At 41.4% G+C, this 17145-nt stretch overlaps 1 protein-coding gene across 1 annotated transcript in view; it reads left to right on the top strand.

Moving 5' to 3' along the window:
• The first annotated feature begins 10392 nt into the window (after positions 1–10392).
• The window catches only part of fng (Fringe glycosyltransferase), a 48366-nt gene continuing 41613 nt past the window's right edge, over positions 10393–17145 (top strand). The window contains exon 1 of the mRNA XM_089254677.1: positions 10393–10961. Within this exon, the coding sequence (XP_089110803.1) occupies positions 10521–10961 (441 nt within the window). The 5' untranslated portion in view covers positions 10393–10520. The remainder of the gene's footprint in view (positions 10962–17145) is intronic.

Genomic DNA, 17145 nt, shown 5'->3' with positions numbered 1-17145 from the left:
ATCACTTTCTTTAATTTTGAAATTATTTCTTTCATTGATTCTGAAATTATTTCTTTCATTAATTTTGGAATTATCTCTTACTTTAATTCTGGAATTACTGCTTTCATTAGTTTTGGAATTATCATTTTAATCCATCTGAAATTATCTTTCATTAATGCTGGAATTATCGCTTTCAATTATTTTGGAATTATCACTTCATTAATGCTGAAATTACCTCTTTCATTGATTTTGGAATTATCTCTTCCATCAATTCTATAATTTTTCTTTCATTAATTTGGAATTATCATTGATTAATTCTAGGATTTTTCTTTCATCAATTTTGGAATTATCTCTTTCCTTAAACCTGGAATTCTCGCTTTCATTAATTTTAGAATTATCTCTCATTAATGCTGAAATTATCTCTCATTAATGCTGAAATTATCTTTCATTAATTTTGGAATTATCACTTTTATCGATGCTGAAATTATTTTTTTCATTTATTGTTTTAAATTCCTGTGGATGCCATAAGAAAATAACGGGGGGGGGGGGAAAGGATTGTGTTTGTTTTCACCGAGTCACGTGATCTTTCGACGAAAGATTGGGGGGGGGCACCGTTCTCATCACTGCCAAGGGGAAGACCGCTGGCGTCATGCTCTCTCTCTCTCCAGTAATATAAGTTCGATGGTGAGACTTTTCACGGGACCTTCTATAATTAATTTATAGTGTGAAAAGGCGAAAAATTATGAGGGCTAGAGCCCAGTCCTTGTGCGGGAATGCGCTGGCTTCCAAAGGTTGAGGCCAAAGCGTATTAATAATCTTTAATACGCTTTGGTTGAGGCCCACTGCTCTAGGAGGCGCTGCTTGCTCATAATACTGTACATTCAGATACTGCAAGTACTGCTTAATCAAGTTCCCCCATTGCATTCCGATTTTCGGGGAACAACCTAATAGACACTTGCTGAATTGACTGAGGGTGGGGGGGGCTGTCTCTTTTAGCTTTGCTTCTAGAGGAGGAAAAATAACATATTTAATCCTCCCCCCCCCCCCCCATTCCGATAAAGAAAAGTTTTCATGTGGAAGCGTACGAATCAGGAGTCAGCTCCTGGCATTACGTTGCCACCTGTGACCCAAACAGAGAATCCCATCTCGAGCATGCGCAAACAAACTTCACCAAGCTGAACAACATACATTTGGCGCTTTCTCGCCAACAGCTGATTAAAGGCGGGAAAAAAAAATTCGGATGAATAAAATGTGTGCAGTGTGCATGCTTCCATACCAAATTCAAAACCAACCTGCAAGCAGTGCCGTCTTAACGCATGGGCCCACCCGGGCACGGCCCGGGGGCCTCAAGAGAAGACGGGCCTCAGAAATTCGAGAAGTAGGTGAATTTTTCGAGAATTGGCCAGGTAGGGCCTCAGAAAAATCACTTGGCCCGGGGGCCCATGATGCTCTTAAGACGGCCCTGCCTACAAGCCATAATCGTACCCAGCGAAGGACAAAGGGAGACGAGAAATTAAAGTGTAGTAATTGGCACGCGTTATAGACGTATCAATTTAGGATCGATGAGTTGCCTCCTCTCTAGTTCAGATCCTGGGTATGCCCATTCTCATGGACGGAAATACCGGGGGGGGGGGCAGCATCAAAGTTGAAGTCGACAGATCTAATGCATATATGTATAGATGAATCATCATCTTGGCTCCCCCCCCCCCAGACTTCCAAGTCTATCACCGCCTATGCCCTTGCTACAAGCAGTGGCGTATTATTCACTGGGGGAGGGGATCCAAGAGAGCGCAGGGCCGGTTTCTCGCATGCGCAAATGGGGCACGTGGCCAGTGCCCACTAATTTTTTGGAGCCCATCCAGGCATGCCCCCCCCCTCCACCCTGGAGCTGAGCTGGGACCCTTTGCGGGCTCCCAAATGCCAGCTTTTTCACGGGTCCCCTTTATAGCTAATTTATAGCGTAAAAAAACAAAAAAATGACGATAATCGTCCCGGCCTCAGGGTTGGGGCCCTGTCAGCCCCACCCTTTAGGGGGGGATCGTGTATCCAGGTATCTAAATTGACATTTTTAGATGTTTTAATATTTTAAGAAAATATTTTCAAGTTTTGATTGTCTTCGGAGGGGGGGGGGGGACTCCATGGGCCCGTACCCATGCGTACACCTCTGCCTAGAAGAATGCTATGCATTAGAGGCTCAAATTTGTGAGAGGAACGGGCCCTAACCAAGCGGGCAATATCCCAGGATGGCAAATTCGGAAGAGGGCACAATTTGAGTAATTGGGGATCAAGAACATTAAATTAGAACAAAAGGGCGGCTAAATTTGAATAGCCCGCGGGACAAAAAAAACCATAAATCCGCCTCTGCCCGCAAGCGTTAAAATACAATGTCGTTAAACATAAAGACATTGCAATCGAGGCAATATCCTGAAGGCTTCCTCCAGGTAAAGTGCAGAACAGGGGGGGGGGGGGGTCTTTAACGCATGACCCGCGTGCCACGTGTTGCCGTCGGAAGTTTTTTTCGCAGCGAAACGCCGACCATTTTGAGGGAAATAACATTTTCAGAATCTGTGAAAGAAATTTTTTTTTCATAATTGACGAATAATGAAAAACTGAAAATTCCGAATTAATAAAGATTAACATGGGCCAAACTAAATTTTGCCACCAAGCTATGCCGCGGTATTTCAAAATTGTAAGATGGCATCCAGATTCACTCACACACACACAATGGCTTTGTGTTGCATAATGTACAAGTGAAGAGAACATTGGAGGGGGCTAGTCGCCCCGTATATACGGGACTCAAGCGCGTACGCAGGAGGAGGAATGTGCATTCTAGGTTCCGGCGCAATGTACAGTGTCGCTTGACGAATGGGCAAACGGGTTCTGCCGACGAAAAAGGCTTACATCAGTGGGGTTCTCAAACTTTTGTTATCTGCGGCTCACTTGACTGGTCAACGGCCATCCATGGTTCCATGATGAACCCTCCAAAGCACCGACTAAGCACACATCAGTATCGCCAGATTACTGCGATGGCCCTGATAAATGTTGGCGATGCCCCTAGGCCTACGGGCCACGACGCACACTTTGAGAAACCCGGGCGTACATAGTTACAGAATTTATGCAATGTGCTGAAATATAAATTTCAATGAAAAGTATTCCCAGAGTTTGAAAAAAATAAGAGTTTTGCTGTATTTTCAGGAATTAATGAAAAATTATTTCCACTATAATTACAAGAAATATTTTCAGAAAAAAGTAATTCCCCATTTAATGAAAAAATAATTCCACATTTAATGAAAAAATAATTTCACATTTAATGAAAAAATAATTTCACATTTAATGAAAAAATAATTTCACATTTAATGAATAAAAGAAAAAAATAATTTCGCATTTAATGAAAAAAAAAGAAAAAAGTAATTTCGCATTTAATGAAAAAAAATTAATAATAATTTCGCATTTAATGAAAAAATAATAATAATAATTTCTCATTTAATGAAAAAAAGAAAAAAATTAATTTCGCATTTAATGAAAAAAATAATAATAATTTCGCATTTAATGAAAAAAAGAAAAATAATAATTTCGCATTTAATGAAAAAAAGAAAAAAATAATTTCGCATTTAATGAAAAAAATAATAATAATTTCGCATTTAATGAAAAAAAGAAAAAAAATAATTTCGCATTTAATGAAAAAAATAATAATTTCGCATTTAATGAAAAAAAGAAAAATAATAATTTCGCATTTAATGAAAAAAAGAAAAAAATAATTTCGCATTTAATGAAAAAAATAATAATAATTTCGCATTTAATGAAAAAAAGAAAAAAAATAATTTCGCATTTAATGAAAAAAATAATAATTTCGCATTTAATGAAAAAAAGAAAAATAATAATTTCGCATTTAATGAAAAAAATAATAATTTCGCATTTAATGAAAAAAATAATAATTTCGCATTTAATGAAAAAAATAATAATAAATTCGCATTTAATGAAAAAAAGAAAAATAATAATTTCGCATTTAATGAAAAAAATAATAATAATTTCGCATTTAATGAAAAAAAGAAAAAAATAATTTCGCATTTAATGAAAAAAAATAATAATTTCGCATTTAATGAAAAAAAGAAAAAAATAATAATAAATTCGCATTTAATGAAAAAAAGAAAAATAATAATTTCGCATTTAATGAAAAAAAGAAAAAAATAATTTCGCATTTAATGAAAAAAAATAATAATTTCGCATTTAATGAAAAAAAATAATAATTTCGCATTTAATGAAAAAAAGAAAAAAATAATTTCGCATTTAATGAAAAAATAATAATAATTTCGCATTTAATGAAAAAAAGAAAAAAATAATTTCGCATTTAATGAAAAAATAACGTCCTATTTTTTGTAGAAAAATAGTTTCAGAATTTATGGAAATTCACAAAAAAATGAGGAAAAAATCATTTCAGAATTAAAAACGTTCTCCAACAATATCATGGCTCCCCAAAAGGGCGGGGCTTTCCTTGAAACTGTGCACAACTGCGGTCTATCGCCGCGGGAAGTTTACTACCGATTGAGTTGCGCCGGGAGTGTGAGTACCTAGCCATCTATACCATGTCTAGAAGGCCTCCACGCGAAGCTCGTGACGTCACTGAAGAAGGTCATCTCAACTACAGCCATTGGATATAACCAGTCGACGCATGAGCCATCGTTATCCTTTTTTTGTAGTATATCCAATGGGTATGAGTGAGATGACCTTCTTCAGTGACGTCACGAGCTTCGCACGGAGGCCTTCTGCTATAGATGGTGTTGGCCTAACTGTCTGAATGTCTAGGTAGTGTTGTGCGTGAGTTTTTAGTGCTGTCATCCATATTTTTCAAATTGTAAATGAAGTGTAATGATTGAATTTTTTTGGCGTTGTAGGCCCGTTGCTCTTTGTTGCGAGACTTTGACGGGGAGATCGGCTCGCGCCTTGAAGTTGGGAACTACAAAAACCCAACTTCAGCCGGTGATGGGGGTGTTCGAACCCGGTCCTCAGGATGCAAGCCCGTCGCTATGATCACTCGACTATAACAGCGGCAAAAGTTTGGGACTGACGGGAATCCAGTCCTGGGGCCCGGGACGATTCTCATCTTTGTTTTCTTACACTATAAATTCACTCTAGAGGAGGGCGGGCTGCTTCAGGATGGGGAAAGGAATGAGCTCCCAATTTTGACTCGGAGCCCTGGGCTGCGTTAGGCCCAAAAATTAAGACGCCATTGCGTGAATCTGGATATCGCAATACGACTTGCGTCGGCCCTCGGGCTTCATTGAAAATTGCCCACATTGGGTTGGACCTTGCTGTAAATCAACGGTGATCAACCTTTTGGGGCTGCCCGGGCCATGTCGTTGGTTTGAAAACATGTTGTGGGCCACTTGAATCATCGGGAAATATGCCGCGAGTCACTCAAATGTTCTGAAAGTACGCCGCGGCCGCTTGAGTGATCTAAGTGTGTGTCGCAGGCTATTTAAGAGATCCGGTAAAATGCGCTTCGAGTGTCACTTAAATGATCTGGAATTACGCCAAGAGCCATTAGAGTGATTTATTAAAATGCAGAGGGCCGCTCAATAGAGTTGAAAATGTGTCGCAAGCCAAGTGATCAGTAAGTGTGTTGCTAGCCATTCAACTGATCTGGAAATGTACCACTGTGGCACCAAATGTGGCAGGAACTGGAGGTGTGGCGCAAATCGCTCAGGTGATTTTGAGAATATTCTTGGAGTCGATTAAGCGATCTGAATATGCGCCGCGAGCATTGGCGTACGCGAGGGGGGTTCTAATCCCACCCCCCTCCAAGCCGAGATTTTGTGTTATTTTTGAGGAAAAAACGTAAAACCCTCCCCCTTGAGAAGAAACAAAAATGAACCCCCCCCCCACTTGGGAAAATTCTGCGTGCGCCTATGTCCGCGAGCCACACTGAAGTAATCTGTAAATGTGTCCCGACGATCACTTGAGTTGTTTGATAATCTTTCGTGGGCCACTTGAATGTTTTTGTTATTTGTCACGGGTCACATCAGATCATGCTCCTCCCCCCCACCCCCATTCTAGAGCAGGGCTTCCCGAGCTAGACTTTCCACTGGCCCTTCTATAGTGGGACATTTATAGCATAAAAACAAAATGATGGTAATCGTCCCGGACAATGTCAGCCCACCCTCGTGGAGCCATCCATCAATTGACTCCGAGGGCCAAATGTGGGCCTTTGGAGTAATTGGTGTGGCTCGTGAACTCAAACACGCAATTTTGTAAAAAATGAACTAAGTGGCATATTTACATATCACTTGAGTGACCTGCGGTGCAGTTTCACACCAGTTGAATACATGGGCGGAGATACGGGGTGGGGGGGGGGAGCGTCAAAGGTGGAGTCGACTGATCTAATGTATATGTGTATATATGAAATGTCATCATCATCATCGTGCCCCCCCCCCCACTTTTCAAGTTTATCTCCACCTGTGGTTGAATGACACGCGGCATATTTCCAGATTACTCGAGTGACCCGCGCGGCATGTTAACAGATCACTAAAGTTACCCGCGGCACAGTTCCAGATCAAGCTACCCACAGGGCCGTCTTAAGAACACCATGCGACTTAAGTGGCCCACGACGTATTTACAGATAACTTGAGTGACCCACGGGTGCTCAAGAGTGGGGGCTGACAGGGCTCCACCCCTGTGGCCCCGGAACAAATATCACTTTTGTTTTTTCATGGCATAAATTCGTTATAGAAGAGCCTTTTTCATTGCAGTCTGACCCGCCAAATTGGCTGGATGTGGGTCACTCAGTGACCCACGGCATATTAACAGATCACATAGGCGGAGATAGACGTGAAAGTCTGGGGGGGGGGGGCCACGATGATGAGATTATGTTAATTCATATATACACATATACATTTAGGGCCGTCTTAAGAGCATCATGGGACCCCGGGCCAAATGATTTTTATGACGCCCTACCGGGAAAATTCTTGAAAAATTCAACTACTTCTCGTTTTTCTGAGGCCTCTTCTCTTGAGGTCCCCGAGCCATGCCCGGGTGGGCCCCATGCTTTAAGACGGCACTGTACACATTAGATCAGTGTACTCCATTTTTGACGCTGGGTATCTCCGCCCATGTCAGTTCCAGTGCCGTCTTAAGGCATGGGCTCACCCGGGCACGGCCCGGGGGCCTCAAGAGAAAAGGGGCCTCACAAAAATGGGATCTGGTTGAGATTTTCGAAAATTTGCCTGGTAGGGCCTCAGGAAAATCATTTGGCCCGGGGGCCCATGATGCTCTTAAGACGGCCCTGGTCAAATCACCACGGCATATTAACAGATCACTTAAGTGACCCGCGACGTATTTACAGATCACTTGAATGGCCAGTGACACGTTTCAAACCAGTGGTGTGGCCATGGCCCCCTACATTCTGGAGAATTGCCCAGAGCCGTCTTAAGAGTATCATGGCCCTCCGGGCCAATTTATTTTTCTGAGGCCCTACCAAACAACTTCTCGAAAATTTCAACCAGATCTCATTTTTGTGAGGCCCCACTTCGCTTGAGATCCCCGCGACGTGCCCCTAGGCTGGGATCTTTTGCGGGGCTCCCCCGGCCAGACTTTTTACGGGCCCTTGTATAGTTAGTTAACACCGTGAAAAAGCATAAAATGATAAGAATTTTCCCAGCCCCCGGGCTAGAGCCTTGTCAGCTCGGACATGGAAGTGGCCCGCTCTCTCCTAAAAGCATAGGCGGAGATTGACTTGGAAGTCTGGGGGGGGCGTAGCCGGTCAATTTGTCGCAATCAACTTGTCGCGCTCAACTCGTCGCGCATCAATTTGTCGCAGTGCCAATTCGTCGCGGTACAAATTCGTCGCAGAGCCAATTCGTCGCGATACAAATTCGTCGCGGTACAAATTCGTCGCGATACAAATTCGTCGCGGTACAAATTCGTCGCAGAGCCAATTCGTCGCGGTACAAATTCGTCGCAGAGCCAATTCGTCGCGGTACAAATTCGTCGCAGTGACAATTTGTCGTGTAACCAATTCGTCGGGACGTCAATTTATCGCAGAGTCAACTCGTCACGCGATCTGTATGTAGGTTTTTTTGTCTCATACGTGAAAAAATAAACATGAAGAAAAGTTTTTTTCCATCAAGAAATGCACACAGTTTACTAAATTTTTTTTTTTTGTCATTTCGAAAAAAATCATCGAAATTACATCGAAATTAAAATTACAATTGATATTAATGTTTTATTATTTAATTATTGTAAATGTTAAAAAAATCATTTTTTCTATGATAAAATTTTAAAATTCTGTAAAAAAATGTCGGTGTTTATGATATTCCCCAAATTACAGTACAGCGGAGGCTGTCTTTAAGTGTAAACTTGTATCTGTCCCATGTGGAATCGAGACTCCCACCAACATTAACCACTACAGTATCTCCACAAGAACCTGAAATAATTAATAATTTAATTTAATTAATATTTCATTTTCACCGGATAAGCCACACTTGTCGCTTTCTCTCGAGATTTGCATTACTCGTAGCGAGGGGAGTTGGGGCGCACACCGAGATGATAAATTGCGATCACATACATTTTCAAAATTTAATTTGCACCGGATAAGTTGCTCAAGTTAAAAACTCAAAAAATCCAACCAATAAAGTTCATAGGTTACATTCGAGCAAATGCAACCGATAATCTTATTGGTTGAATTTTTCAAGTTTTATAAAAGGACTTTTAGAACACTTTCATAGTGTAATGCTAGCCTTAGATATATTGTCGGTAAAAAATTCCTCAAAGATGTATTCCCTACATGGCAGATACATATTCAATAGTGAATTAGGGCCATTCAAGTATTACGTGAGCAGATTTTCAGCCATTTTTGACCCCCTCCCCCTTGTCAGCAAAAATCAGCAAAACACTGACCCCCATCCCCTCCCCCGTCAGCAAAATTTCACCAGAAGCTTAGAATATTTCATATCTTCAAAAAGGGGTGGTTGATGACGTAAGCGACCTTCAACCCCCCCCCCCCCCCCGCCATCAAAAGTCAACAAATCCGAAACTCCCTCCCCGATCCTGACGTAATACTTGAATGACCCCTTAGGCAAATTGTGCTTTGGGATGGGCATTGATCCTAATTTATCATCTTGGTGTGTTCCCGCAACACCCCTCGCTGCGAGAAATGGAGATCCCGCCAGAAAGCGGGAGTGCGGCTTATACGGTGAAAATTTAATTTTGAAAATTTATTTTATCGTAATTTATCATCTTGGTGTGTTCGCCCAACGCCACTCGCTGTGAGAAATGGAGATCCCGCCAGAAAGCGGGAGTGCGGCTTATACGGTGAAAATTTAATTTTGAAAATTTATTTTATCGTAATTTATCATCTTGGTGTGTTCGCCCAACGCCACTCGCTGCGAGAAATGGAGATCCCGCCAGAAAGCGGGAGTGCGGCTTATACGGTGAAAATTTAATTTTGAAAATTTATTTTATCGTAATTTATCATCTTGGTGTGTTCGCCCAACGCCACTCGCTGTGAGAAATGGAGATCCCGCCAGAAAGCGGGAGTGCGGCTTATACGGTGAAAATTTAATTTTGAAAATTTATTTTATCGTAATTTATCATCTTGGTGTGTTCGCCCAACGCCACTCGCTGTGAGAAATGGAGTTCCCGCCAGAAAGCGGGAGTGCGGCTTATACGGTGAAAATTTAATTTTGAAAATTTATTTTATCGTAATTTATCATCTTGGTGTGTTCGCCCAACGCCCCTCGCTGCGAGAAATGGAGATCCCGCCAGAAAGCGGGAGTGCGGCTTATACGGTGAAAATTTAATTTTGAAAATTTATTTGATCGGCGTACTGACTCTGCGACAAATTTGTACCGCGACGAACTGATTCTGCGACAAATTCGTACCGCGACGAACTGATTCTGCGACAAATTTGTACCGCGACGAACTGACTCTGCGACAAATTTGTACCGCGACGAAATGAGTCTGCGACAAATTTTCACCGCGACGAACTGACTCTGCGACAAATTTGTACCGCGACGAACTGACTCTGCGACAAATTTGTACCGCGACGAGTTTGTAGCACGACGAATTGACGCTGCGACAAATTGATTGCGACGAATTGTCGTGCGACAAGTTGATCGCGACGAATTGACCTAGACCCGGGGGGGGCAAGGTCATTATTGCTGGAGGGGCACGATGATGATGATGATGATGTCAGCTCATATATACATATATACATTAGATCAGTCGACTCCACCTTTGACGCTGGGGGGGGGGATGTATCTCCGCCCATGCCTAAAAGTTGAGTACCCTTGCTATATAAAACAGTGCTGTCCGAAACGATTCCTCGGAAATTTCACGTTTGGCGTATTACCTTGAGAAGCCAAACTAGCTTTTGGCGCTATTCGAAAGTTTCAGCGTCAGAAATTCTGGCAACCCATTATTGCTTGGAGGAGCGCGCAGTAAAGTATTATTGTTGTCGGGAAACCTTCAGTGGCTTTTAGAGGAGTCTCCGTCGTTTGTTTGTGGAGTTTGGATCGCCGGGTATAGTGTTAATGAAATGAAATTAAATGACATGTCCGTCGATGAGCATGAGGTGTTATGCCAAGAACTTTCTGAAATGGCCTCTGGTAGGTGCGTCGATCGTCTGCTACATGCTGTTGCTGTTAATGTGGCAGGTGGATTCGCCCCCTACGACAACAAATCAGGTGTCCGATACGCAAGATGGCGATGCTGGTGTTCGTCAACTCGTCGTCGTCGCAGCACGTGAGACTTTCGTGCAGGAGAGGTCCCCGAGGTACATCCTCGGTGTCGAATCAAAAACTAATAGGAAGACTGTTGTCCGTCCTCCTCAGCTGAATAACTTAGAGGATGACGCGGCGGGGAGGACTACGAGGAGGCCCGAGACCACTCTGGACGATTTGTTTATCAGTGTCAAAACCACCAAGATGTACCACCATACTAGACTGGACGTCATACTGAAGACGTGGTATTCGCTCGCCAGAGATCAGGTATGTCTTTTCAAAAAAATAAATCGCCAAAATTATAACCTTTTGAATCAGGTGGAATGATCACCTGATTTTGTCTTGGAAAGGGGGGGGGGGGGTTGCTTTCCTGGATCAGGGTTTGGTTTGTTGACGGACTTATAATTTTAAAAATTTAAAGGCGTATTGTCGGGGAGAGGCTGGCCCTCCCTGGTATTTTTGGGACTCCCAAAACCTTTTCGCAACTATATACTTTGTAAAGCCGGAATTGTGGTGCCCCTTGCATGGAGAAGCAGTTAAAGGGTGAATTCGGTGCCCCTTCTGGTCCAGGTCCAAACCCACCCTTTCCCCCCGATAAGACTAGATATCTCCCGCCTTACATCTTTTGAAGATTTCAAGGGATGGATGCATCTAGCGTTTATTTATAAATCTAAATTTTCGCTACGACCAAAATTTAAATTCGCCACGTTGTATAAGAACTGTTCAACAAATTTTGAATATGTTTATGCACTAAAAGAGCAACTGAGAATAAAAAGCAAAAGGTTTCTTTTTTCATGTAGCATTTTTCTCCGTTATTGTTGTTTGGGGAAATTAAGTTGTTAAAAACCATGTTTAGAGAGTTTTGCTCAAAATGTGCACCACTTACACAAAAACTCCCTCTCGCAATTGATACTATTAATATTATTGATCAAGTTGAATAATATTAATAGAAATATGGAAGAAAATAAATAGTGGAGAGCAGTATCTCAATCAAAATTGTTGTTCTAATGATGTGCTCTCTCCACAGAGAGCAAGGAGACCTACGGCACAATACTGACTTAATATGAAAATCCAAGCATTTTCATCTTTACTTCAGAAAATGAAAGACAGATGGCAACAAGAACACGAAACAAGCACAACTCTGACAGCATAAGCACATCAAGGGAGACATACATACACTCAGAACACACATTCCTGCATGTGTCGATTCGTTAGAAATTCTGTAGATGAATGTGTATTAGGTGCATGTACAGTTAAGTAGTGGTGAAATTCAGGATTTTTTTATGAGTAATGATGGCCCTCTGGTTGTCAACCTGTAGTATAGGGATACTGCTAGAAATCCCAAGTTCTTGAAACAAATAATGAAACCATGCCATTTATTTCATAGCTTGACTTGCCACGACAGCCTCAGTTGTATATACAGCAAGACGTTTCTGATGCTGACTTTTCTATATTATTGCTCCACTTGCTGTGCAAAAACACCCATACCTGAGGTCAATCTCCTTGACATAGATCTCCTGCGTAATCTGAATCACTGAATGCTTCTAAAGCACCACTGTTGGAATCAGATGAATACAAAATACCCCAATTCACAGTAGCCTTTAGGTATTTCAACTTCCTTTTCACTACATTCCAGTGACGTTCTCGAGGTTTGTCGTAACACCCAAGAAAGCACACAAACTGTGTAAGGTATATTAGGCCAAAAGTGACCATAGCCAGAAACATGAGACTCCCAATAGCTTCTCTGTAAGGAACATCAAGGGCTGGAGCTGTAGACATCTCTGCTGTTACGGAACAATTTTAAATAGGTGTGCCAATTGGATTTGTATCGATCATATTGGAACAGGCTGATATTCGTATTCAATAAGACTCCTGATGAATGAGAATTGATCCATCATCCAAATAATCAATATGCATACGCCAAAAAATACTTGATATTATCTAACATAACAGCTGTGCATTCAGATTTGAGTTGGTCAAGAAATACATTTCCAAGTTCTTGGCAAATATCAGTCCATCATCCACATGAAGGATGGGGAAAAAGGTTTTCTTGGCATTAACAAACAAACATGGATCTGAATTTGAAGATTTTGAGCTATAATTCCCTAGCAATTTGCTGAACTTTTCATTCCAGCGCCCTCAAAGCAGAATGTTTTACATTGTTCTGCAACGAGTGCCCTCAGCTGACTGAAAATGTTCTGCGGTAAAAATTCCCATAATAGCTTTTTTCTACACTTTTCTTAAAATTCTTCCAGATTTTTCTGCAGCAAGACTAACTGTTCTGTGACATAGGCCTACATCACACATTTTGGTATATTCTGCTTTAGGGTCCAGCACCTGGGGGATTTTTTTCAGTCCATAGATGCTCTTTATCAATTTTCAGTCTTGATTTGAACCATTCTCGAAACCTTCTGGCTGGTTCACGTAGATTTCTTCGCTCAGTTCTGCATGAAGAAATGCAGTTTTGATGTCAAACTGAACAATCTTTAATTTCTTCTTTGCAACCATGCTTAACATTGTTCTCACAGTATCCCAGTGTACAACTGAACTGAATGTTTCCGTGTAATCTACACCAGGTACCTGTCCAAATCCTTTAGTGACTTATATCTTGTCAATGCACCATCTGCATTTTTCTTCACTTTGAACATCCATCGACTTCCTATGGCTTTTCTATAACTTAGCAATTTGGCTTTTCTATAACTTAGCAATTTGGCTTTTCTATAACTTAGCAATTTGGCTTTTCTATAACTTAGCAATTTGGCTTTTCTATAACTTAGTAAATCCACCAGCTCTCATGTCTTGTTTTCAATAATAGAATCCATCTCTTGTAATGCAGCTTGCCCATGGCTGACGCTGACATAAATACGTTAAGCAGGGCCGCAACTAGATGCTTGGTCAGCTGGGACAAGCCCGCATTTTGGCGCCCCCCCATAATATTGAAGGAGAGGTTAAAGAGTGAAATTTGCACCCTCCTTCTAGTCCGGCACCCAGGGCACCAGACCCGCCTGCGACCCCCTAGTTGCGGCCCTGACGTTAAGACCACACACACACACACACACAGAACATACATTCCGGCATGTACTAATGTTAGAAAAATTCACCAGAAAATGTTTATGAGGTGCATATATGATTAGTAGTAGGCTAAATGGCGTATAGGCTATATCTCGTAAACATTCCCTTGGGGGAATTTCTAATGAACTGGTACATGTCGTGAAGTGTTATGATATACTATATTCATGTAATGTGTATGTTATGTGTGTTCCCTATTACTTAATTTTGAATGTCTCCAAAATGTGTGTGTTATGTATTGTGAAGTGCCGCCAGGGCTTGACAAATTCAAAAAAAAATTTAGGCACCAGCAAAGTTCATAGGCTACGAACACCTCCCCCTCCCCGACAAACTTGGTTCAAGATAGTTTGTTTATTCTTTGACTTGTCCAGGCGGGGTTGTAGTTTTGGCTGGTCAAAACCAATTTTGGCCAAGATATTGGTCAGAAGTTGTTTCAACCAGTCAAAATAAATTGGTCATTAAGTGGCCAAAACTATTGAAACGGTCTTAAAACTTATGTAGCACAGTAGAATCCAGACTATCCGTTCTAATGTAGTGGAAAGACGGGCTGGATAACAGAAAAGCCGGATAGGCCAGAGTTCTATGGATGCTCACTTCCTACTTCCCACCTTATCAAAAACACCATTTTACTACCAAAAAACCGCTCCTATCTATATTTTGTGACCTCTTGGTACAGGTCAGTAATTTATAGTATGTGAATGTATATGTTACTGCCAGAGACCAAAATTAGCCAATTCACGACGGGGTCGGCCACTTCGTGAATTGGTCAATTTCGTTAAATATTAACCCGCCAGTTCGCGAAGAGGCCGATGATCCTTGACCGAAGTCGGATAACAAATGACATTATCAGGGATCATCGTTAAGTTGGCATATTTTTTTGTGATAATTATGTCCATGTCAGTTATGGCAACCCATCAAACCGCAGTCACGATGCGGTAATAATTTTTCCCCTCCAAAATTTGGCAGAAAAACTATATGTAATTATTTTTGTAGTTTTCGCTTTTTGCCCCCTCTCGTCACAATACAGCTGTTGCGTGTACTACACGTTGGCGATTAAAAAAATGGATTTGGCTCCTTCCGGGCCGACTTACATCAGCACGTCGAGCTTTGGCCAGGGATCACGGGCCGCTTCGCGAAATGGCCGGCCAAAGTCCGAATCATTTCTGCAATGCGAACTTTGGCAAAACTCTTGGCCCATTCGAGAAGTTGCTGGCCCCGTAGCAAATTGGCCGCACTTCGGGCTTTGGCAGTAGCATATACATAATGTAAATGTTTGTGTGCTGTACGTTTGAAAAACTTATTACAGAAGAAGGAAGGCCAAGAACATGAATGTTTTTTACGAAAATTATGCAAATAGTTCTTATTTATCATTTAAAACTTATTAATTTAAAACTTATAAAATTTTTTTAGCTCATTTGAAGTGCTGCTGTTCAAGGTAGCAAATAGTGCCCTCAGTAAGCAAAAATCATCTTAAATAGACGAGTGCAAAAAATTTTATGACAGCCGCTCTTTCAAACAAGGTGTCAAAAGCCGAAAACACCAAAAACAAAAATCAAGCTGACGAAAAGATGTTTGATAACAAAAGACAGTGCAGTTTTATTTTGAAAAGGGTTGAGGGTTAACGAAAATATTCTTGTTAATTTCACTGCTCCAATTTATAAATATCTGCTCTGAATCCCATATTTTGCTGCTCCAAATCCTGAATTTGCTGCTCCAAAACTACTCCAAATCCTGAATTTTGCTGCTCCAAAGCTGCTCCGAAATGAACTTAGTCACTTCCCACCCCTGATCAAAACTGATACAGCCTTGTGTCTGCGACCTAAGGACCCTCTTTTCATGCCAGATGGCGTCATGTAATAAGCGGATACAGGCTCTTCGACCGGGGGGGGGGCGGATATATTTCCACCTCCACCCTCTCGTCCGCGCTGATACAGATTTTTTGGGAAACTGGGGGGCGGTAAGGCATGTTTTACCACTTTAAGGTAGCCAGGGGCCTGCTGACATATTTTCTGATAATTTTGTGCTATATCCTTAGACTTCAGTTAACTTATACATAAAAACAAAACAGGCGCAATATCAATTTTTCAGTCGCCATGTATACCTTGCGCATGGGACTTTTCAGTCCCTGGTGCTCACTTACTGCTTTTGCGCAGTTTTCTACTTCGCATGCTCGTGTCTAAACTCTTACAAACACGGCCATCTCGCTAAGAAATATAAATTCAGACTAGCACTACCATCAAAGCCAGAAACTTCCCCTGCTACTCATTTTGATGTTATGTGTTTAAAATTTCTAGTCATCACGCACTGCAATCGACGCTCATTCCTTGCAAAGCCATACTGACGCGAAAAATTAGTTCGCAAAATTGAAAGTCCGGAAATGCGAAAGACGTTCAGAGGAATAGTGTACCCATTCAAGGATGATGTCACACTCCTATCCAGACGAATTTTTTGCATCAGGTGGCTGATACGGAGACGGATTCTGGAAAGAAAGAATATTCAATCGTCCTTACGGGAAATCGAACCCATGTACGGTCCCGTGCACGCGAGCTCTAAAAAAAGATTGGGGTTCGTCACCTTTGTAGTCTTGTGCGCTCACCCGGCAAGTGAGAGGACGTGGGTTCGATTCCCCGCAGGAGCAGCAAAAAAAAGTGAATTTTCTTTCTTTTCCGAATTCATCTTCCCATCAGCCAACTGTTGAAAAACCCTTCCTCATAGGTACTAATGCTTCCGATTTACCCTGAAGCAAAGCTGTATTAATCTCAAGCCGCTTTGCCCTGAAGCCTTCCGATTTTTCAGCCTTATTAAAATATTCTGGTCGGAAATCTAATTCTTCCAATTTTTCTTATCATAGAAAAATCCCTAAAAGCCCTCAAATCGAGCTTTGTTTGAATGGAAAATCCCTAAAGAATGTTCTTCCAGTCCTTGCAATTTCAGGCTGACCCCGTTTTCGCAGGAAAAATATGGAGAATCAGGATTTCAAGTAAGGAAAATCGGTAATTGTTACCAAATAACCAAATATGGTGATTAAATTCAAGCAAAGTGGCGTAATAATTGCTAAAAAATCAGGACGGGAAAATGCGTCCCGCAAAAACGAGATCTATATATGGTCACCCGCTTGCAATTTATAAAAAGTCCCCAGTTTTTCCCTTTTATTTGTTTGACATGTGATGTCAACATGATGTGACACTTTGATGCGGAATGTGTCATCACGGGATAACCTACAGATTTTTCAAGTCTGTGAATTGGCCTTCCTATTTTATTTGTGGACCTGAAAATTAATTCGTTTAAACGTGCGGTTTGTAAATTGGAGTTATGAAAAATTGAGCGTCGACTGTATTTTCAGAGAAATAGCTCGGTTCTTCCAGTGAAAAATTTCAATTGA

This window comes from Pholcus phalangioides, unplaced genomic scaffold (genome assembly GCF_987345545.1).
Source record: "Pholcus phalangioides strain wild (caught in Gottingen) unplaced genomic scaffold, Ppha-v1.0 ptg000042l_1, whole genome shotgun sequence".
Taxonomy (NCBI): domain Eukaryota; kingdom Metazoa; phylum Arthropoda; class Arachnida; order Araneae; family Pholcidae; genus Pholcus; species Pholcus phalangioides.
This window is presented reverse-complemented; position numbering and strand designations above follow the sequence as displayed.